At 41.1% G+C, this 22894-nt stretch overlaps 1 protein-coding gene across 5 annotated transcripts in view; it reads left to right on the top strand.

Moving 5' to 3' along the window:
- Positions 1–22894, top strand: part of ralgapa1 (Ral GTPase activating protein catalytic subunit alpha 1) — a 91240-nt gene that overhangs the window by 11684 nt on the left and 56662 nt on the right. For 2 of the 5 annotated variants that reach the window (XM_030044409.1, XM_030044407.1), the window contains exons 15-27: positions 1121–1267; positions 2105–2195; positions 3231–3395; positions 8846–9049; positions 15576–15700; positions 16561–16795; positions 17262–17459; positions 18177–18347; positions 18915–19108; positions 19251–19349; positions 20177–20332; positions 21565–21693; positions 21909–22034. In XM_030044409.1, coding sequence (XP_029900269.1) covers positions 1121–1267; positions 2105–2195; positions 3231–3395; positions 8846–9049; positions 15576–15700; positions 16561–16795; positions 17262–17459; positions 18177–18347; positions 18915–19108; positions 19251–19349; positions 20177–20332; positions 21565–21693; positions 21909–22034 — 2040 coding nt within the window. Of the gene's footprint in view, positions 1–1120; positions 1268–2104; positions 2196–3230; positions 3396–5264; positions 5412–8845; positions 10763–15575; positions 15701–16560; positions 16796–17261; positions 17460–18176; positions 18348–18914; positions 19109–19250; positions 19350–20176; positions 20333–21564; positions 21694–21908; positions 22035–22894 lie in introns of all 5 variants that reach the window. The other 3 variants (XM_030044405.1, XM_030044406.1, XM_030044408.1) reach the window with 2 other exon arrangements.

The raw sequence follows: 22894 nt of genomic DNA, 5'->3' as shown, positions 1-22894 counted from the left end.
AATGATTAATTAAATGATTTAATCAATTAATTGATTAAAGAAAAAGTCATATTGCAGCTATTTTGACAGATATTGCAATTGCCATAATGTTTGTGATTTTGGTGGGAATGATCATTCCCTCAACATAATTTTCATTTTAACTGGGAAAAAAAATTGTAAAATGACAATGATGAAGAATATGGAGAATGTAGGCTGGGGTATCTCTGTTAGTGCCACAATACATTTATAATAGCATACTGTTACATTTAAGCTTTATCAAAAAAAATTGCAGCTGATGAGATTTGGATATTGCACTTATCCATATTGTGATTTCGATTAGATTTCAGATAATTGTGTAGCCCTCGAATACAGCAACATATTGCATTTTAGGTGTCGCAGTCACTTAAAAGAATGATTGTGACATCCTTGGTGCACTGTTTTACTGGTGAGATGCAGACCTGTATTCTGATAACACCGAGCAATGCTATTTTTACAATGTGCTGATGGACTAGACAAAGCTGTCATTTTTCTACATTACAAAAACTTAAAAATACAACTGCTGCTTTAAATAAAACCACACTGTCTGTGAGACTGACTGGCTCCAGCTCTCTGTAGTCAGTTCCAACAAAGGACAGCATCAATATCCGATTATGCACAGTCATGGTGATGGTGTGTAGTTTTAATTCATGATCAGTTTTTTTAAATGTGATATCAGTTCTGTGGTTCCCAAGTTCATCAGCAGCTTTCATCTCATTTGAATACATCACAATAAAGTTAGTTAACAAAGCTTATGTAACATATCCACAAAGACACGGTGCTTATGATTTTTTTTTATGTTTTATTTTAAAATGCAGTAATATGTGTTGTCCAAATAGTCGATTTGTCATTTCATTGCATTGAAAGGCCAACTCTGAGTTAATTCTGAAAATTGTGAGTCGGGTACATACAGAAATACAGTGTTTTCTCACAGTTTTTCAATACTTCTCAATAAAGTAGCAGACATGATTTTGTGGAGAATAGTTCTCTGTACACCGCAATGAAGTCTGACCTTAATTTAGTGTTGATATGCAGAGACCAAGGATACGGCTTTTCCTGACATGACTGACTGTTTCTCTCTCTTCATGTCCTTGTTTCTGTCCAGACGCTGATAGTAGCCTGGATCAAGGGAAACCTAAACGTCTACATCAGCAGGGAGCTGTGGGATGACCTCCTCTCTGTCCTCTCCTCTCTCACCTGCTGGGAAGAACTGGTCACTGAATGGTCACTCACCATGGAAACCCTCACCAAGGTACCGGAAGTTGTGAACCTGTGATGTTTTTATTATTGGATGGTCTCTGTCCACATTAGACCGTCCTGCCACCTCGCCCTCTCAGCTCATTCAAATTTCTCAGATGAAGAATAAAAACACAGTAGTGCAAACCAGACTAAATACATGTGCATCTTATTAACAGGGTGTCTGCAGGTCCTTAAAGTCTAAACTATCTCAAATTCAGTTTTATCAAAATTTGAGCTTAGAAGTGCTTAAATAGTTGAATTTATGAGGTCTTAATTTCCACATAAACATGTAATCTAATTTCATTTATCCATCATTAGTTTCTTGTTGTCAATATTAGTCAAGCTCTACTGCATGAAAGCCAACATTTCTGCTGTATCTTTTTTTCTGGGAAACTGTCTTTATGCCCACATGCTGCTCTTTACCCACTTTATGTTTACTCATATGCTACATTTACATGCGCGCAGAAACCAGATAATTCACTTAATCATTGGTAGAGAGAAATCCACAAAAATGCTGGGACTTTCCTCTCCCACATTCTGTGTAAAAACAAAAAAAGTCTTGGTTAGATTTATTCCAGCAGCAGATTGCTATCTAAGCTAAATGAATGTGTTATAATCATGTAGTCAATACCTGACCATATTCCTACCTCAAAATGACCTCAGCACAACACTAAATATATAGTACTTACCTGCAATGCTTTTTAAATAACAAAACATTTTTATGAGAAATGAGTGTTAAATTTGGTCAATATTTGTCTTGGAAGGGCCTTAAAAAGACACCCTGATTAAGCATTATGTCTGTAATGTGTTGGGATATTAAAGCAGTGTTTCTGTCTTGGTTGTGTCTCAGGTGTTGGCCAGGAACCTGTACAGTGTTGATCTGAACGAGCTGCCTCTGGACAAACTCAGCGAGCAGAAGCAGAAGAAGCACAAAGGAAAGGGTTGGTGTCTCATTCAGCGTGTTCCCAGTGTCCAAATATTTACACCGGCGGAAAAAGAGCCGCTCATTTTCCACACCACCAGACCTGAAACAGATCCAGCTGCTTTTAAAAGCATGGAACCTGGCGCAGAATTTAAATTCAACCTAATATCACTGGAAATCATGTGCAAGGGAAACACAGTCAATAAGAAATTAGTGTGTTGTGTTAGTATAGTGAAAACATTAGGGCTTGTTTTTGCAGTAAAATGATCTATTTGACTTGTGAAAATGTAACTTTTTATCTACAAATGATGTGAGCTTCACAGATAATCCTCACAAAAAACAAAGATTTTATCTTCAACCTTCCCTGTATTTGCTCAGGGAAAGATTTGACATACGATTAGCATGGTTGAGTTAAACTTTAAAAAAGTAAATCTAGGAAACAAGATATTTAAGTTTACAGCTTATGTAAAACATGTGCAAAATCATATTCACAGTATCAAACCTTTGAAAAGCCAATACTACATGTATGTGTGTGTACAGAAAGTATCTCGATATGCAGATGTGTGGTTAAAAATGTTTCACATCATTTAATCCATTCTCTTTACAGAACAAATGTACAGATTTCCTTTACCAGAAAACGTAACAGTATTTAAGAGCCTTTGCACATTTTCTGTTCTCAGAGCCAAGTCATATTTATAGATGGAGGTAACATATGTGCAGATATATGTTAGTTCAAGTTTATTTATAGTCTTTGTCACTGTTTACAGTGTCAAAGGCACAAGCTCACAGTTTATAGAAAACAAAACAACACCAACAGACTTGAATCATCTCAGTGAGATAAAAAAAAAAACAACAACAAAAAAAAAAACACTCCAAATGAACCTCTAAAGCCAGAGGGTTGGGCGACAGAGGAATCAGAGAGAGAGGGGAAGCAGCTTCCAGGCTGGCCTAGAGTGCAGCAGGTGCTGAGTGGGCGACTGCCAGTAATACTTGTGAAAGTATTCTGAAAGATAATTGCAAATGTTCCCCTCCCTCCATTCTTCCTTCCATACAGGTATAGGTTCAGAGGGCCAGCGGCAATGTGTGGATCGCTCCTTCTCTAAAGGCTGGAGTCGGGACCAGCCCGGCCAGGCAGCCGCCATGAGGCAGCGCAGCGCCACCACCGCCGGCTCTCCAGGCATCGAGAAGGCCAGGAGCATCGTCCGCCAGAAGACTGTTGGTCAGTATCTGTGTTCATGGACGTCTGTCCTCCTCCTGTGTGTGTGTGTGTGTGTGTGTGTGTGTGTGCGTGGTGTGTTGGAAGAGAGGGCTGGTGGAAGAAGCTAGCCACCTGTATCTCCTCTTTCTTCTCACCACTCCCTCTTCCTCTCTCCTTCTGCCTGTCCGTCTATCTATGAAGTCGAGCCGTACGCTGAGTCACTCCTCCTCAGTAGAACCTCGTTTACCCAAAACCTTCATTGACTGAGGTTGTTTGCATAAATGAAATCCTACTATCGACTATAGATTATTTCACACTGAATCAATGTTGGGCCTGTGATTTAAAAAAAAAAAAAAGTAACTAATTGCTCATCATTTGCTGCGCATTTGAAAGATAATGCTATTGCTTTACTTATTGCTTCCAGTTTATCACAATAACACACTCTCATCCTCTCTTACCTTAAAAAATTGGGATAGCTCCACTCCCTATTTGAGGAGAGCAAATGATGGAAAACAGCTCAGGTGATGAGGTTGGTATGTAGTTTTTGAAAAATTCAGCATCATAGTGGTATTTTGACGGTGTGATCATACCCATTGTTTTCTATATTCATCAGTATTTGGAACTGTTTCGAGCCTAGAGGCTTAAAATCCTAGTGCATTTTGTGGTGCTCTACACAGTGTAAACTGCACTTCAACTGTATGTATCAGCAGTGGAATTGCAAGTCACCACACACTTAAATATATTCTGTTCATATTTCTCTTCCGACTTGATGATTGTCTTATTATAGCCAGATAATTGGTTTCAATGAAGGAGGTTCTGCTCTGTTAAAGGTGATGTAATGTAATGATACATGAGTAACCTTCACTGGGAAAATTGGTGTGGATGCCACAATGGGCTGTCGGAAACATCATGAAGACAGAATACTGTTGGCAGGCTGTCTGTGACTCATGAAGAAGTCTTAATATGTCTTGGTAATTAGTATAATTTCTGTAAACAAACACCACCATAGCTGGCAAGAGCTACAGCCTCTAACCCAATGGCTAACACAACAGCTAAATGTTGAATCAAGTGGCAGCAGACACAGTTGCTCTGATGCCATCCAGCACCATCAAACTGAGCAAGTACAAATCTCCTCTTTGCAGCAGAGTTTATGTAGAATTTAGTCCTAACTTAAAGACAACTCAACATTTACACTGGTTTGGGACAAGTATAAAAAAGTCTTTTGAAAGTCTTAAATTTAACTTGATCAAAACTGCAGACACCTTGGTTTCATTTTGATCACAAGTGACAGTGTCATTTAACCTTTAAAGGTTACTCGTGTATTGCGGCCTGAAGAGGAGAATTGAGCTGTACTGTTAGCCAAGCTGTCACTAGCCTCTCACTGTCTTTCCTTCAGACCTAACCGTCTCACTCCCCCTCCACTCTTCCTGCCTATTTATCTCTACTTCCTCCCTTTGATATTAACTCTCTTCTTCCAAGCACCCCTTTTTCTGTTTTCCTTCTTCCCAAACCTCATGTCCTGATCCTTTCCAGTCGTACATTTCTCTCTTCCTGAGCTGTCCCTCTAACCGCTTCATTATTTTTCTCTCCTTCATCTGTTTTTTTCCCTTTCCCCTTTTTTAAAACTCCTTCATTTGTTTCTTTCCTTTCAATTATTTCATGCATTTCTTTCTGTATCTCTTCACTATTTTCTTTTTTGCCTGTCTCTTTTTTGGTCTCTGTTTTCCTCATCTATATTTCTTCCTCTGTTCCTCCACTCACCTTTCCTTTCTCTTCAACCATCTCCGCCTTTTCCCACACTTTCCTCTTTTGCCTCCGTCACATTTCGCTCTCCCATTTTCTATATTCTCTCTCTTCTTTCTGTTTGTCTATTTCTTCCCACTTCCCCAGCCCTGCGTAGCTGTTCTACGGGGGACTCTCTGCTGTCCTCAGCCTTTATCCGCAGTGCTAAGAGTGCTCCTGCTCTGGCTCCGCCTCTTCCTGTCCTCCTCCACCACCACCACCCCTTACTACCCCCCCTAGCTGACCAGCTGGCAGGTACACACTGTCTGCCCGCCTGCCTGTCTGCACGTCTGTTTAAAACTGAGACCCTTTTTCTGGTTGTCTGTGGATATGTCTGCCTGCTTGTCTGCCTGCCCACACGTCTGTCTGTCCTTGTTGGCCGATTAGTGATAAATACATCAGCATGGTTTGACCTGTGTGTCAGACACCCCTGCTAGGCTTATCAGCGTGAACATGTATGCAGTGACTACACAAAGACCCTTTTTAACCCCAAATATGCATCAGACAGCATCAGTTTACATGTAGAGATGTTATTTTCACTGAGGTATAAAATATACCAGTCTAATCTGAGATCACATTTGACACATACATTAAACTTCGCAGTGCCACCTTTAGGGCTGGGCTATATTGACAAAATCAAATATCATGATACTTTTTACCAAATACCTCTATCAATTATGTGAATATATTGTGGAAATAACTACTGGTGTGATCATTAAATATTTACACAGTGGTATTTTTGATAAGCTAGAAAAACAACACTTATACCGTATCATGATATTCTGATATTCCGAAATCCCAGATGATATCTAGTTTCGTGGTATCGATATAATATCGATTATATCGCCCAGCCCGAGCCACCTTTGAGCTCAGCATAATTTGAAAAATGATGAGACACAGTGAAGAGATGTCTAAAGACAATGGAAGGAGTCAAAAATAGCTGCCTCAGGTTTTGCCCTACATGGCACAAACTGAGGCAAAGTTTAAAATTTTCAACTTTTAAAAGAAATTTGTGATGCAGAAAGCTAGTCAGTATTAAGCGGGACTCTGAAACTACACCCGTCTTATCAGCTTACCTAACAAAGAAGGGTTTCAGTAGAGAAGAATGCCTCCATTCCCCATATTCCCATAGGTTGCCAGTATGGAAATGATAAAATATCAACATTTAGTGACAAAATATGAGAACATGACCAAAGCAAATTTACACTGTAGGATACACAGGGTGTACAAAATGTACATTGTAAACATATACATATTAAAAGGTTAATACAAGGCTGTGTATGTGTAAGAGAAAATGCAAATAGCCTTCTCCATCAAATAAATGCAATTTAAATTTCAAATGTATTCCATTTCAAGATGCAGATAATGTATATATATAACAAGAATTACTACTATTTTACCAAATTAATTTGTGTGTCTGCCTGCCTGTTGTTCTGAAACGTTACTTGCTTGCCTGATTAATAAGTAATTTGTCTGCCTGTTTGTGATACGTGTTTGTCCTCAACTTTAGTTGTTTATTTTTCTGTCTGACGTCTCGCCATTCATCTGACAGATGTTTTGTCTGTCTGTTACTGGGTTTCCATCCAAAGTTTAACACAAACAGAAAATGTTGATCAAATTTCCTCAACATTCAAAAAAATGTTCCCTTGAGGCAGGAAAAAACTTTTCATCATATAGAAATGCATTGAACATGAAACTCAATTGTCAAATCAGTAATGGCTTGTTTTGTTGTTGGATGGAGACTGGAGACGTAACTTGTGCATCTGTGTCTGTCAGTTGTCTGTCTGTCTGGAATCATATATGCTCATATACCCACCTGGTCCTCTGCGTGTTTCCCTGCATCCTTTACCTGTCGGCCTGCCTACATTCACGTCTGCCTGCTCATCTGTCTGTGTTCCTTTACTTTCTCTCTGTTTGCCTGTACACTTTTCCTTCTGCCTCTGCCTTTACCTCTCTCCCTGCCTGCATTTAGACCTTTCTCCCCCCTCTGTTTCTGCTCCAACTTGTTGTCCCACCCCACCACTGATGTCTTGGTGTGGTCTTTAATTTGATTCCTCCTATCTTGTTCAGTAGGCTGCAGTGATGATTTTACTTTGCTAACATTCTCTGCTGGAGTGATTTTACTTATACCAGTTGTAATGTCTATTTTATTTTCTGTTATTATTTTTTTTTGTGAGTGTGTGTGCATGACATAGCTTCAACTACTTGTGTCATTATTAGCTTTTTTATGCTATTGATTATGCAGTATACATATAAATTGACCATCTTGTTTTCTTACTTTTTTTAGCATTAGAAAATTCTCATTTCTTACCGTTTTATATTCTGATGATAATAGAAACAGTTAAGTTAGTTACATAACAGACATTTTGCTTACCAGTGGAATAAAAATATGTTTTCAATTGCTTTTCACATGCAGGCAAAGAGTATTTACTTCTGAGGCATGATTTTGACCTATTAGCTCCTGCCTTTCTAAATGTATAGGCTTTATGGAAATATTACATACTCTTGTACCATTTGGTGTCCCCACTGAAATATCCCCAACTAGAAATATGACTGCAGAAAGTTGAAAAACTGTGGTTCCTGTTTAGCTTACTATTAATTAATATTAATTAATAGTTTATAATTAATTAATTAATTAATATTAAAATATTCTTACGTAATAATAAGGCACGCTGTGAATAGTATAATCAATAATAATTTTTGATAATTATTGAAAATTGTAAAATTTTCGCTAAGAAATTATTTTTCTGTTTGGCTTTAGATGTTGTTGTTGTTTTTTTCCCCTGTGGACAGTGTTGGCTTGTTGAGTTCAGGGGCAATCAATATCAGATACTGCCATGAATGCTGTCCCTAAGTGTTGGCTGTTTTGTTTACCAGTGTTTTTTTTTTTTTTTTTTTTTTTACCTGCACCATTGTTTTCTCTGTGTTGTGATGGTCATGCACTTGTGCATGTGTTTGCTGTTTTGGGTCCAGCTATACATGATATGAAGCTGGTAGAGACCAATGAATGACTTAAAGGTCAGAGAATCATAGAGCTGTTTTGTATCTTGGTAATAATTACAAAACCTTTTGAGAAGGATTCAAAATAGTGCCACAGAATTTACAATGATGGCGACTTAGACATACTGTGAAAACAAAAACTTTGTGCTCTCCAAGTCATTGATCTAAAACGTTAATATCATTCAAGAGTTATTCAGTTTCTACATCCAGGAACAAAATTTTGATGTATTGGTTTGCCAGCCCACAAACAAATTTTAAAAGATCCAGATCCCTAAGAAATGACCTCAGAACTGCAGACCTGAAACAGTTTAAACTGATTACTCAGCAGTCAGACTATGACCTTTTAACACTGTCAGTCTTTTTTTCCTCAGAAATGGTCCTTGTACACCGTTTTACAAACTTTGATAGAAATGTCTAATTTTAAATGAAATTTGTAAAGTCCTGTAAATGAATGACATGTTTTCTATATAAAGTATATAAATTAAGTAAAATTTTGTGTGGCTGGACCTTTATAATCATCAGAGTGCTGCTAAGGTCATATTTGTGTATATGTGTGTGTGTTTCTTTCTTTCTTTTGTTGTATCTTCACATATTTTGTATTGTTGTTTGAGTGTTTGTGCTTGTGTATATGCATTCTCAGTCCCACCTCTGCTAACCTCAGTCCTCTTTTCCCATCTCCTAACTACCAGACCAGGAGGATCCACCAATCACCCTGACACCCCGCCCCTCCCGGATGCGCCATTCCTCCCAGAGTGAGGAGGCCCCTCCTATCTCCTGTTCTGAAGTGTTCCAGGGTGGGGCTTGTGATCTGGATGGCCCACCCCCTTCCTCCCTTGCAAGGAGCAGCAGTGCCTCTGACATCATGGAGCCCTTCATCGCGGAGAGGGTCAAAGGTGACGAGCCCAAAAGCGAGCTCCATTCGATCCCCGATCCCCTTCACCACCACTCCACCACTACTTCCTCACTCGCAGCCAATAGCCTTGCTGCTCCAACACCCCCACACCCTCTCCACTCCCCCTCCTTTTCCGCCCCTTTTACCTCCAATGGTGTTGTTTCATCCTCCTCCGAGGGGCGGGACAGTGGTAGCTTGTACGACCAGCTCTGGCATGAGATTGGCTCTCGAAGCAGGGGCTCAAGTTCTGATTGGGTGAGCGGTTCTGATTCCGCTTTCACATTTTTGTCTGAAAGGGAAATGGATGCAGAAGAGGGAGATGTGGGGGCTGGGATAGAAGAGGATGATTTGTTCTCCTCTATTAGGTATTATCTCACCCACAGAGAAAATGAGAAAAGGGAGGAGACAGAGGACAAGGACAATATTAGTCATTCATTAGAAACTACTGCTGCACCTTCACCTGTCTCTGTGCAAACAGGGGTAGCCAAAGCACAAATGGGACACACAGGACAGCTAGGAGAGGCAAGACAGGTGGTCAGAGAGGATAGACAGACTGTTAAAGAGGACAGACAGGTAAGTAAAGCAGTGAGACATAGCAGTGTAGATTCGACAGAAGAGAACGAGGCAGAGCAGCGTAGCATCTATGAGTGCCTAGAGTTACAGTGTCAGTGGCAGCCTCCTAGCACTAGAGGGAGCTCCAGCTTAGAAAGACAGACTGGGGAGAAGGAGAAAAGAATAGGAGTTGTCAACACAGAAAGAGGAGCAGGGTGCGGAGGAAAAGGTAATAGGTGGGAGGAATTGGAGGAAGAGAGGAGAGGAGAGCTGAGAAAGGAGGATAAAGAGCCAGCAGCAGACAAGCAGTCCCGTTTAATCAGACAAGACACTACTGAGATAGAATCTAGCACTGAAGCAAGCCAACTTCCCTCGGACCAAACCAGGTCCAAGACGGCCCAGGGCCGCTCAAAGAAGCGCCATGGTAGCGGGGTTCATGTCAGTTTCCGGCCCTCAACTGAGTCGGTCCAGTTCCACAACCCCCTGGAGAGCAAAGAGGCCCACTGGAGAGCCAGGCTGCGCCGCCTCAGCCACTTCCACACACACAGTCACTCAGCTGGGGAGAGGCCTGGGGCCGGAGCTGGGGTCGGGGGGAAGCTAGGGGCAGGGGGTGCAGGTAAGTCTGGCTCTGTGGCTAGTGTTAGCCATAAAGGAGGCGCATATGAGAAGTCAGTGTCTGGGGACCTTACGGTATGTGGGGATCATGCCGGGTCAGGGGGCGCAGCAGGCGCTGGAGGTCTGGAAAACAGGGCTGGGACTGGAGCGGGGGACAAGGACAAGGAGCACCATCCTGGTTCCAGTTTGAGATCCAGTCCGGGCCCTGAGGGTCACTCTGAGGCAGTATCAAGTGGGTCAGGTGTCTCTGGCTTGTCAGCAGGGGTGCGTGGCCGTTTGGGGCGTTCAGCCCTGCGACACCGAGCCTCACGTTCCCGCTCCCAGGAGCCAGGTAGCACTGCCTCACGGCACCACCAGGTGGCTCTGCTGGGTGGTGTGTATAAGACTGTGGTTCATGCCCTCTCCTCCAAGCCCCGGCCCCGAGGTCAAGGGTCATCCCAAGGCTCGTCGCCACAGCGACAGGGCCGGGCCACCATGGGCGACGCATCTCTAAGAGACCTGTACTCCCATGTCCTGGGCTACTTTGGACGAAAGACGACGTCGCCAGGTGAGGATTGCAACGAATGAACGAAGCGCTCACAACGGACACAACACCTGTAAACTACACCAGATAAAAACATCAACAAACTGGAAGAGACAAATTCTTAGAAAAACACAAACACCAACAACTCTCTTTTCCTTTTTTGCTGTTTTTTAACTGGTTTGTTATAATGAATGACTTTTTTTTGGCTGAAACTCATCATCTTGCTGCTGGATTGAAACTCAACCTCCCTGTTTTTGTGTTTCCTCTTGAACGTAGCCCTTCCTCCAGCCCGCCTCCTGTCAAGGCCCTTCCTCCCCGTACCTTCCCACCTGCTACTCTGCCTCAGGAGCCCCTTCCTCTCCTCCTCTCCTCCTCCTCCTCCTCCTCCTAAGGGCTTTGGGACTTTAACCTCTGCTCCTCCTCCTTTCCCTCTTCTCCACCTCCTCCTCCCTCTCCTCCTGGATGTTGCATGCGGCCTCCTCGCGCCTACTTCGCCTCCTCCCCGGACTTCGGCCCTTCTCAGCTGCACAGAAGGAAACCAGCAGGCTACAGAAACATACAACCGCCTGTAGAAAAAGATAAAAAGAAAAGGGACCTGACCATACAAAAAAAGCACTGTACTGAAGAACAACAACAACAGCTATGTCCCAAAAGCTGTATACAAAGGTTGTAACATTAACCTAAACATTCCCAGCCGTTTGGAAGGTTATTGCATCTCTGCACTTGTCATATATATTACATTTCAGATTAAATGTGTAGGTATGTAATCCAGTTTAGAAAGAGAAATCAATGGTAGAAAATCTGTTCATAGAGAGAGCACTTGTGCATCATTATGTAGTGTGAACACATGATTGTAGTTCATCCCCAGACCACCAGAATGCAGTATAGGCTCTAATGTCAGAATAGCCACTTTATAATGACATAGTCATAGAATTTAAATGGATAAAAAATGTGCCCACTTAAATAAACTATCTCAAATGGTCATTTGATACACTGCTATCGGACATAGTAATTATATCAAAGATTCAATGATTAGGACTCCCCTTCACATAACTCTCTGAGTCTTGTGCAGTGTTCACATTTAAATCAATGGTGGAAATACCATTTTTCTATTCATTCTAATTCTGCCAACAAAGACTGCTGTTTCAGAGGAAGAATGGGCAGGAGGACAGTATTGAAATAGCCACACAGAACTGGGGAGAGTTTCATAGCTGCGAAATGCCATGTGCTAGGACTGTTATACTGTCTTGATTGTGTCTGGATGTGGAGACGGGGCACCCTTCCACATTCTTTCCAGTGTGTTGTCTGCTGACAAACACCAGCAGTGATATGTAGCTATTGGTTGACACGTGCCTGGTTGTCTGTCTGTCTGGCTGTGTGTTTAACTGGTCAATCTGTATGATAAGCTTTAGTGTTAGATAATATTGCAGCTTAGCATGTATATAATGCTACAGCTGTTTTTGTATTTGGACCACATGTCAACCCTTTCATGCTGTTGTTCCAGTGTGAAATACACTTGGCAAGTTTGGATATATATATATATATGTATATATATATATATATATATATATGTATATATAAATTATTACCCAAAAAAGGTCCTACTAATCACACAAGTATACCCAAAGTGCTTAGTTCCCCAAAGTACTCAAACGTTCCCAAAAGTGCTCACATAACCCAAAAGAGCTCACACAGCTACCCCAAACTGTCCAAAAGTACCCAAAATTGCTCAGACAGGAACCCCAAAGTACCCTAATGAACTCAGAAGTGTTCAGTTCTTCAAAAGTGTCAGATTAGGTACCCAAAAGTAAGACCCTAATATCAGGGGCATGGAAGGGAGGGCTGGGGGACGGATATATGTAACAGACATTGGAAATTCAGCTGCAGTGTAGCAAGATTGAGAAGGAAATATAATAGAGTATAATAGCTCCTGTAATTCATATGAGGTTAAAGTGTAGATTTACTGTTTGGGAATTTTTGACTACATTCGGATTCTTTGGGTACTTTTGCTTGATAAGTGAGACCCTTCATGACTAATTCTACAACTGGGGAAGTGGTGTGTCCTTTATGACTTTATTTACACCTGGGTCTGAAATATTGCGTATTGCCATATCTTGACAGAGACTTGATGTGTCTTTTATTTGCAATAAGACTTCAAGGTCAGATTAATTTGAGGCCACAAGCAACCAGGGCATTACTAGTTTATTACTCTGCAGCCAGCTGCCATCTCACCAAACTTATTGATGTGTTTGACACTTGAGCTAATCCATTATATGGTATATCAGTGTGTTATCTGTCTCTTTTGGTAATGATTCAGCAAATAACCATCTTGGAGGGCTAGTGGAAAACTAAGTATATAACATCCATGCTAAAAGAGACTTTTGAAAAAGTTATAGGTTTGGATCCATGCAGTAACATTGTTTGATAGGGGAGATTTGTCTGCAAATGTAGATTGCTGTGACATAATATATGGGCTTGTTTTTAGTTCTAGCTAAACACAGCCAGAGCCATCACTTGAAAAGTGTCAACTCAGTAAACCTGAAGAAAACTTTGTCACCATGCAGCCAGCAAGCTAACTACATATCTGAAAGCCTTTTTTAGACAACAATCTATTTAACATTTTGTATTATGTCGGTTAAATGTATTGGCAGTCAGTAGAAACCAACATGCTTATTCCATACAGTTTAGATGGCAGAGTTTTATGTTTAAGAATTAAGCATCCTCAAATGTTGTAACTCAAGACTTTTGTTATGAGTCTAACCATGTCATACAATCTGTGCCAACTTGCCGACCCCTCCTTAGTAAAATTTTAACCACTCCATCTGTATAATCACCGTAGTGATAGGACAAGTCATTACTGAACAACAAAGTTTGAATGACCAAACTCTGTCAAGCTATGGCTTCAAGTCGCAGGCACAGGAACAGAACATTAGCTGGCTCATACAGTAGGTGGTCAGTCTGCTACCCTGTGGCTTGGGGCTGATAGATGCTGTCTGCTGTCAAAATTAACCAACTCACTCACCGACTGCTGTCATGACTACCAAGCTTACAGCAACATAACCCACAGTAACCTAATGTGACTAGTGTGGGCTGCTGATATGCTGCCTGTTTTGATGTAACATCTCTCTCTCTCTCTCTCTCTCTCTCTCTCTCTCTCTCTCTCTCTCTCTCTCTCTCTCTCTCTCTCTCTCTCTCTCTCTCTCTCTCTCTCTCTCTCTCGTTCTCTCCCTCTCTCTCTCTCTCTTGTTCTCTCTCTCTCTCTCTCTCTCTCTCTCTGCATGTTATGAGTTAACTCCTGCATTGTTTTACTGGTTGGTTTTTAACGTACCTGTTGTGTTGTTGCTTTCCCTTAACATTAGTCTTATGATAACCTCCTAGGATTTACATACACACCAGGGCTACTCTTACAATCAACACAGGGAAACTTCAGACAGTATCCACATGATGGTATTTCGATAGCCTTACAAAAAATTCAAATAGTTTTGTATGTCATAGGGATATTGTGACATTTGATAATAACTGGTCACTAAAAACCAGCTGCAGGAATTTCAATTTTTCCAGAGTGACAAGAAATGCCACCAAACTTGTGATCAGTTTTTCAGTGTAAAAACACTGACTTATGAATGAGGGAAAAAGTGTCAAAACAAAAGCCAAATGTCACTGTATCCCTTAAACTGAACACCAGAGTTTAGAGGGAGAAAGACAAAATGTAAATGTTTCGGCTCTGCTTAAAAAAAGAGTTCAGGTGAACTAACAGGCTACAAACTCTGTACATTAAAAATAGTTATTGGAGCTAGTTTATTGTGGCTATAACCTTGAGCTGTGTATGTGTGTCTGTGTGTGCCTGTGTGTGTTAGGGGTGTAAATTACAAGTTTCATCATGACATAGTATATCAACAATATCGTATTTTCCTTTTTCACAACATCTGCCACGACGTTTCGATTCAATTCAGTTCAGATCGATTCGAGACTATACCAGTTACATTTCTGTTAACTCACAAAAAGCAATTTATGTGAGCTAATAGTTAATGACCGAGTTCTTCTAGACATTTTAAATGAAAACCAATCTATTCTTTTTATTAAAAAAGTAAAAATAGACTTTTGAGAAATTATTCTTCTTAACAGAGAGAGTAAAAGTAGACTATCTGTTGTTAACTTAAAGAACCCTTGATGACCTTTCAGTAATGAACAATGCATACCTATGTTTCATCGCCTTGGATTTCTAACAGCAACATACGAGCATTTTATCTCGTCATGGCGTTGTTTGCAGATGGCATATGTTTTGTATTTTTTCGGAAATCTGAAATATTTCCAAACTAAGGATTTATTCCCAAGAGGGGAGTAAATTTCTTCATTTTTTTTTCCCTTGGCTGTTGCATGATCTGCCTGGCGCTCGCAGTTTGATGGCAGGACGCACGCCTGGACAGAAGTGATCATATAGACGTGGCATGGGAATTTCTAAGTAAAGGCATATCGTTATCTCAGAAATGATATGGATCGATGTTTTCACTTTGCATCGATGATATTGGATTGTTGATCATTTAATTGGACAACGACCCAGCTTGATGGATCGTTACACCCCTAGTGTGTGTGTGTGTGTGTGTGGATCTGTCACTGTCACTCTTGTGTGTGTTTGCCGTCTATACGTCTATATATGTCTACGTTTTGCCTGTCTGCTTGTCCACCTGTGGATGTTTGTGTCCAACTTAACTATCCATCCTTTCATTGAGTGTTTGGAGTACGTGTGCAACAATCATCCATTTGCCCTCTGATTATTTCTTAACTTGTGCGTGTGTGTGTGTTTGTATGTGTGTTTATTTGATTGTATGTGTCATAGCCAACAAAGAGGAGGTGGTTCCAAAGGCCCGTCCAGTCTCCAGTGATGTGGGAAGCACGAACCCAAACTTCTCAGACCTCATGGATGAGTTCATCCAGGAAAGACTGAGAGCCAGGGGGACAGCGGTCAGTGTGCACACACACACACACACACAAACACACACACTCTTGTAGAGGAAAAGGTTGGCCTGTTGACGTTCAACACTTTGTGGCCAGTTTTCTGTTACAGTCACGTTCCTCTACTTGTTCACTCCATCAGTCTGTTGTTTTTGGTAACTGGTCATTTAACCTCCAGATTGATCTTCAGCCTTTCTGTCATTCTCGTTTAACCAATAGGAAAGTTTTACTGTTAAGCAGATGTTGTTGAATAACTAGGTTTAATTTGGAAACCAGAGGTCACTGCCAGTATATGTTGCTGCCTTCCACTGCTGTCAGTATGTTTGTAATTATGATTTGAGCCGGTGGCTTTCTACCACCTGAGTTTTACTACCTCTGCTCTTTTGGCACCACCACCACCTCCTGCTCATTTCAGAAAAGCTCACCACTGCCCAAAAAATACCACCACCCTTTGTCAGACGGTGAGTCCCATTCTAGTTCAGTAGGCCACTGGAGATGAATTCTAGTTGTGTATTACTCCAGCTAATAATTCATACATCAAAATTATGGGTAAAAAAAGACCTACCTAAACTGACACCAGTGTTTAATAATGTCCTTGGAAATGTGGATTTATATGATAATGATATAAATAATAAGGTAAAGGACTAAATTATATGATTAATTGGTGTTCATTAGTTGGCCTATTTATTTATGTATTTATTTATTTATTTATTTATTTATTTATTATTTTTTGGGCATTTCTGCTCTATTAGACAGTCACAGTGCAGAGACAGGGGATGACATGCAGCAGAGGGTCTGGGCCAGATTCTAACTGAGCATCCTATTGTTTAATATTGTTTTTATATTGCTTCCTGTATTGGCGCACACAGGGCCGTCGCGGCAGCAGCCCAGGGAGTCTGGAGGTTCCCAGGGACCTGCCGGAGCTCCTGGAGGGGGGTCAAAGCCAGGGGTCAAGGCCCTCAGATGACCTCCGGCCTATAGACGACCCCGGGGTGCCCTCTGAGTGGACCTCACCTGCCAGCGCCAGTGGTTCCGATGTCATCAGCTCAGACAGCCAATCCGACTCCTTTAATGCCTTTCGATATTCCAGCTGCAAGTTTGACAGTAAGGAACCAAACAACATTGGTGTCATCCTCATTTTGCCATTTTTATCAGAAAAGTGTCTCTGCCACAGGAATTGATTCATGAGAAATTGTTGTAGCTCTGGATGTAAGAATTACCAAAGCAAATAACCATCTTGGAGGGCAAACCAAATTATGCTCAACATGATTTTTCTATGCATTTTTGAAGTGTAAGGCAAATGTTGATGATGTTATTTGTTTCTAATTTATAAATAAGTAGCTGCTTATATTTCAAAATGATCCTTTGGAGGTTATCATAGAAACGTAATGGTATTATACACTGTTGTCTTGCTGAATAAGTATCACTAATGGTGACAAGATGAGGAAAAGAGTTTGAAGGAAAACTCTATCACATTCTGGTTTGTCCTGTCTGAATCTGTAGTAGGAAGCAAATGAACAAGTCAGTTGCCTTAAACGCAAATGTACAAGTTGTGTTGTTTTTGTTGCAGATTTTGCTTTCAGCTCAGAGACGTGTGGCGGAGGAGCTGGATCAGGAGGAAGTGGAGGAGGAGGGGGGAGAGGCAGCTCCCTGGACCAGGACAGTTTGGGAGGGGGCGTGGCCTGTGAAGAACAGGAAGTAGCCAGTCTGACGACGCTACACATCGACTCAGAGACCAGCAGCCTCAGCCACACTGTTACTGTCACTGGTACACACAGACCATTTATGTGTCTCTAGCTTTCTTTCACTATTCCTCGATAGATTTCCACATTTCCACAGACATACCAACAGCTTTAATTCACTGCCAAGTATTCCATACCGATGCCAAGCACACACTTACATACACTTGCAAATTGTCACATTTTCTGCATGTGTGACAGCTCCATCTGAGGATGTAGATATTTCATACGCACCTGTAAAAATGAATTTTGATGAGTAGAATCCACCACATATATACACACCTGCACACATTTCTGCACACTTCCTAAAATGCAGTCTGCAGACTTGTTAATGAGAACAGCACACATTTTCAGTCCCTTTATGCATGTTATATCATATATTATATATGCATAATTCATTCTTTACCTTGTAGTATTGTAACTTTGGTAGTACGGTTGCACCATATTTAGCATATTTCTGTCCTGTTTCTTTTCTCATGCTGTATCCTACTATTTGCTGCTGCAGCAACCTAATTAATCCTCTCACAGGATCAGTAACGATTCTTTTTCTAATATAGGCGTATAGTTAGTACATGTTTCTGCTTCCAGAGGAATATGGACTGAGACAAGTCAGTAATCAGAACGAAACATGTGCTTTATCTCTGTTCTTAGACTGCTCTTAACCAAAAATCATCACACCATGAATTATTCGGTGTTTCCTCTGTTCTCCTGTGTGTGTGTGTGTGCGTGTGTGCGTGTGTGTCTAGGTTCAGAGAGCGCATCTCCCATGCACTCCTTGGGGGGCTCTCGCTCCCAGACCCCCTCTCCTGCCACCCTGACCGCTGAACACACCGACCACACACACTCCCACTCGCACACACACCTGCAGCTGGATCAGAAGCTGCACCACTCCGTCCTGCAGACGCCCGATGACTTGGGTAATATACACATGCACACACACACTTACAGATATACATATACAGAAACACCATATTACACCAATGGGTTCCAAAGCGGAATTGCTCATTCCCACAGCAAAATGAATGATATTGTAGCTTTATTTTGGGTTGCACTCTTGGTACCATGTAAGTATAAATTAACCTACTCTCATCCCAGGGTTTACACTCAGCTGTCCTCCAACCCACATTGTAAACTAAATTATGTCTCAAACCTTGACTGATGATGACAGGTGGATCATCTCTGATCTGAGACAAAATCATTTAAATGGGAGTTGATGGCTTTTGGTAGAGCTATATGCTATTTAACCGATGCTGTAATTCCAGTTCCACTTAAATAAAAGTAAGTGGCAAAGTAACTGAAAACTAATTCTTCATGTAGAGGAAGTGTGTCTCAGTTTTCCACCCCACTGAATATATGGATCACCCTGCTCTAAAGAGCTGTGACCCCTAAAACATTTTTATTATTATGAGTTTTTCCATGAATTGAAATCTGGGAAACCACTGATTCCTTTATACTGATTGATTGATTGATTCATTTCATTTTAGAAACCAGTGAGTTCCCCAGTGAAGACTGCAGTGTAATGGCAGGCGGCTCTCTGACTGGTTGGCATGCCGATGTTGCCACGGTAATGTGGCGGAGGATGCTGGGTATTTTAGGAGACGTTAACAGCATCAAAGACCCCGAGATTCACGCTCAAGTGTTTGATTACCTGTGTGAACTGTGGCAAAACCTGGCTAAGGTACACACACACACACACACACACACACACACATACACATACATTCAGATTGTTTTTATGTAGTAATAAAACAATGCACACAGTTTTTATGAATATAATGCATGCATTGTATGTATTGGTAAGATGACACCTCTCTCTACAGATCAGGGATAATCTGGGCATTTCTCTGGACAACCAATCATCTCCTCCGCCTCCTGTTCTGATCCCACCCCTGAGAATCCTCACCCCCTGGCTCTTCAAGGTAGGCAGGGCTACAGCACAAACGGCGCTTTTCCACTAGCACCTACTCTGCTCGACTCGGCTCACCTCGGTTTCGGTGGTTTTCCATTACAATTGAGTACCACCTCGCCGCCGGTGGAGTCGTCATAGCAAGGCAGCCACACCGCCAAGCACAGAAAAGTCTCCACCTCTTCATTTGACCACATTACCAGTTTGCTTGCCATTTTCCAACTTTGTCAACTTCAGCGATGATCAACGCACATGGTCACTGTTGCCATTTTCTTTTAAAAATGCCGGATTTGGTTTTCGTGAAGGATTCCCTCTCATGTGTCGTCACTCCCTGTCCAATCAGTGGCCTGCACGGCATTTACGTCACATTGCGGCTCGACTCAGCTCGCTTGGAACCCAAGTAGGTACTAAAATAGTACCTGGTACCAGGTGCTACCACGTAATGGAAAAGCTTACAAACCGAGTAGAGTCGAGCCGAGTAGGTACTAGTGGAAAAGCACCATTAGAGCCTGACATAGATCAGTGGTCCCCAGGCTGTCAGTGTGGAACCACTACTGGGCACTAAGAGGGGTGGGGGAGTGCTGAAGTTCAGAAGAAATGCTGAGTTTCACTTTTATTTGATTTGCTAGAAGGTATACCAGAACCAGGGTTCCCATGCAAGTATTTTTATATAAATTATGATGTATTAAACTCTAAAGGTGGATGGAATTGAAGATTTTGATCAAATTTACTCAACATTGTGAGAAAGTTTTTCTCTCAGTAGAGCTAGAGAAGTTCTTTGTTGATAAATTCTTCAGCAAACATCATTGAAAATGTGTGTGTTTGCATGTTCTCCTCCAGGCCACCATGCTGACAGAGCGCTACAAGCAGGGGAAGCTCCACGCTTATAAGCTGATCTGCAGAATCATGAAGAGACGACAAGACGTTTCCCCAAACACAGACTTCCTCACGCACTTCTATAACATCATGCACCATGGATTGCTGCACCAAGACCAGGTAGACTATATTTTGTCTGTGTTTGAAAGAAAATTGACTTGTATCTGTACATTCCATAAAGATACTCTGTATCAGGGACTCCCAGCTAAAGGGATGTGTGGCTTTGTTTTAGTTGCAGAGTGTCTGTATGCCCTGTAGAACAATAAAAACAACAAATGTCACATGTCACAACTACACACTAGTATACAAAACCTGACAAATAATTCTATATACTACATTTAAAAGAAGTGAGAAAAGAATCTGGCATGGAGATAGATGAAAATGTTTGGAGGGATTAGAGGAAACTTAGTCTCATCCTTCACCATGCCCAGAATGAACAATAAACAAAGAGGAAGTTGAGGACAGGGTTAATGTTGGAGAGAGTGTCGCTAAAAAAAGGCGGATCACTTCCATTTATTATGGGCATGCCCTAAAATAGTGCCTTAATGGAAAGAATTACAGAGATAAAGGAAATACATGATAATGATGATGATGATGACGATGATAAAAATGATGATGATAATAATAACAATAATAATACTAATAACAAATAGAAAGAAATGTAATTTACTACATTATATTTTGGGAAAAATCCCAAACAACCTACCAGTATCTTTGCAAAATAATTACAGCTAGTAATAAAAAATAAATAAATAAAAAGCAATAACACAAAACTGGCTCCAAACTACACTTCCAACTAAAATAGATTGAATCAGAATTATTAATGAAATTGAGCATATAGAGAATCTGACTTTCAAATTAAGACTACAAACCGATAGATATGTGAGAAAAAGTGGACAAGGAATGGCAACTCACAGCATAAATTTTGTATTTAAGTAACACACTTTTGAATCATACTGACAGTCCTGTTTGTATTAAAGCATTCCCTTTACATACTGTATGTACAGGCCATGTCAGCTGCCATATTTATATGCATAAAAATGAAATAAGAGTGTCAGAAAATAACTCTGAAATCATCCAATTATCAAAATTTATCTAGTTCTGTCAGGCCTTAAAATGTCCTGTTAAATATTTTGTTTTTCAAGTCTGAAAGTCTTAAAACATTGTGGTTTGTTTTTGCTCTGTTGCTTCAGTGAGAAGTCAGCCCAACCACACAGACTTACATATGCTTGCATTTTCATGTTTTTTGTTTTTTCTTCTTCAAGTTATGATGTTCATTCATTTTATTGTAACCAACACTGGAAAAAGTCTTAAGCATTGCTGCGTGATCTCAACGTGTGTGTTTCTCACAGGACATAGTGAACACCATCATCAAGCACTGCAGCCCCAGGTTCTTCAGTATCGGACTGCCTGGAGCCACCATGTTGATCCTGGACTTCATTCTTGCTGCTGCCAGAGTCACCGCCTGCTCGTCACTTAATGTAATGCCCACACACACGCGCTAATTCAGTGCAGATGTGGAATAACACGTACATGCAACACATGCTGGCACTGGCATGAGTTTGATCAATTTTTGAAACAAATGATGTGTTTGAAGTGCAGACACAACTTAAGATTTCTTTCCCTTTCCACTCTTCTCTGTTTTTTCTTCGACTTTGCTGTTCCTCTCCCTGCCTCATTCCCTCTGTCTGGTCAGGCTCCCAGAGTGGAGGCCCAAATCTTACTGGGATCTCTGGTGTGTTTCCCTAACTTGTATGAAGAACTGCCGGCCCTCCATCCCACCATGGCTGATGTGGTTCTCACCAAATTCACCGACGTCAAGGTAAATGATAGAAATAGTTTGGTGCTGCTGCGGAAAATTAGCGGGCAAAGTCGGTCTCTCCTTTTCTGTATTATCTTTATAGGCTTCAAGCCAAGTTTTGTTTTATGAATTATTGTTTTCCTACATTTTCTTACTTGTTGGTGCGCCACAGTGACCATGACTGATGAATTCTGTGCTTACTGAAACCCTGGTGGAAGTCCCTTGCTTAAAAGAATAGTTCACCCAAAATACACAAAAAAAATGTATATTCTTACTTAGCTTTTTGTGCAGTCTGTCAATCCAGATAGTTTCTATGCGATTTGGGGAGGTTTCCAGTATGCCATAATCCTTCCCATCTCCCTCCATCCCAATAGAGTGGGGCTTGATGGCGCCCAAAGTGCAGCATTTGAGACGGGTAGATGCAGTTTACTGACATAATTTTTTGTCACCAATGTGCATTATTTTGGTATCCATGTCACTGTTTTTGGAGAGATGTTGCTGTTGAGTTTTTCACATGTAAGTTTTTTACGGTTTGAGATCCACAAAACAATATCTGTTCAGCCCAATTGTGTTAGAAGACAACTGCAGATAACCTTGCCGAATCACACAGAAAGCATAGCTAGACAGATTTAGCACTACAAGTAAGTGGAAAAAGCTTTTTTTTTGGTATTTTGCATGAGCTGTTCCTTTAACTGAGAGGCAAAGTGAGAGCCAAACAGCATCTGACTGATCACTGTTTAATGTCAACATACAGTAGGTATTAAAGTATCTAGGTAACCACACTTAAAATTCCTAGCTGCCAAAAAGCATCAGCATGCTCTCAAACTGTTATACTCCAAAAAGTACGGTCTGACAGTTTCACACAACTTCATCCTCATAGT

The sequence above is a fragment of the Myripristis murdjan genome, chromosome 22 (assembly GCF_902150065.1).
Source record: "Myripristis murdjan chromosome 22, fMyrMur1.1, whole genome shotgun sequence".
Lineage (NCBI taxonomy): Eukaryota > Metazoa > Chordata > Actinopteri > Holocentriformes > Holocentridae > Myripristis > Myripristis murdjan.
Note: the sequence above shows the minus strand (reverse complement) of the source record. Positions and strands in the feature narration are given on the sequence as shown.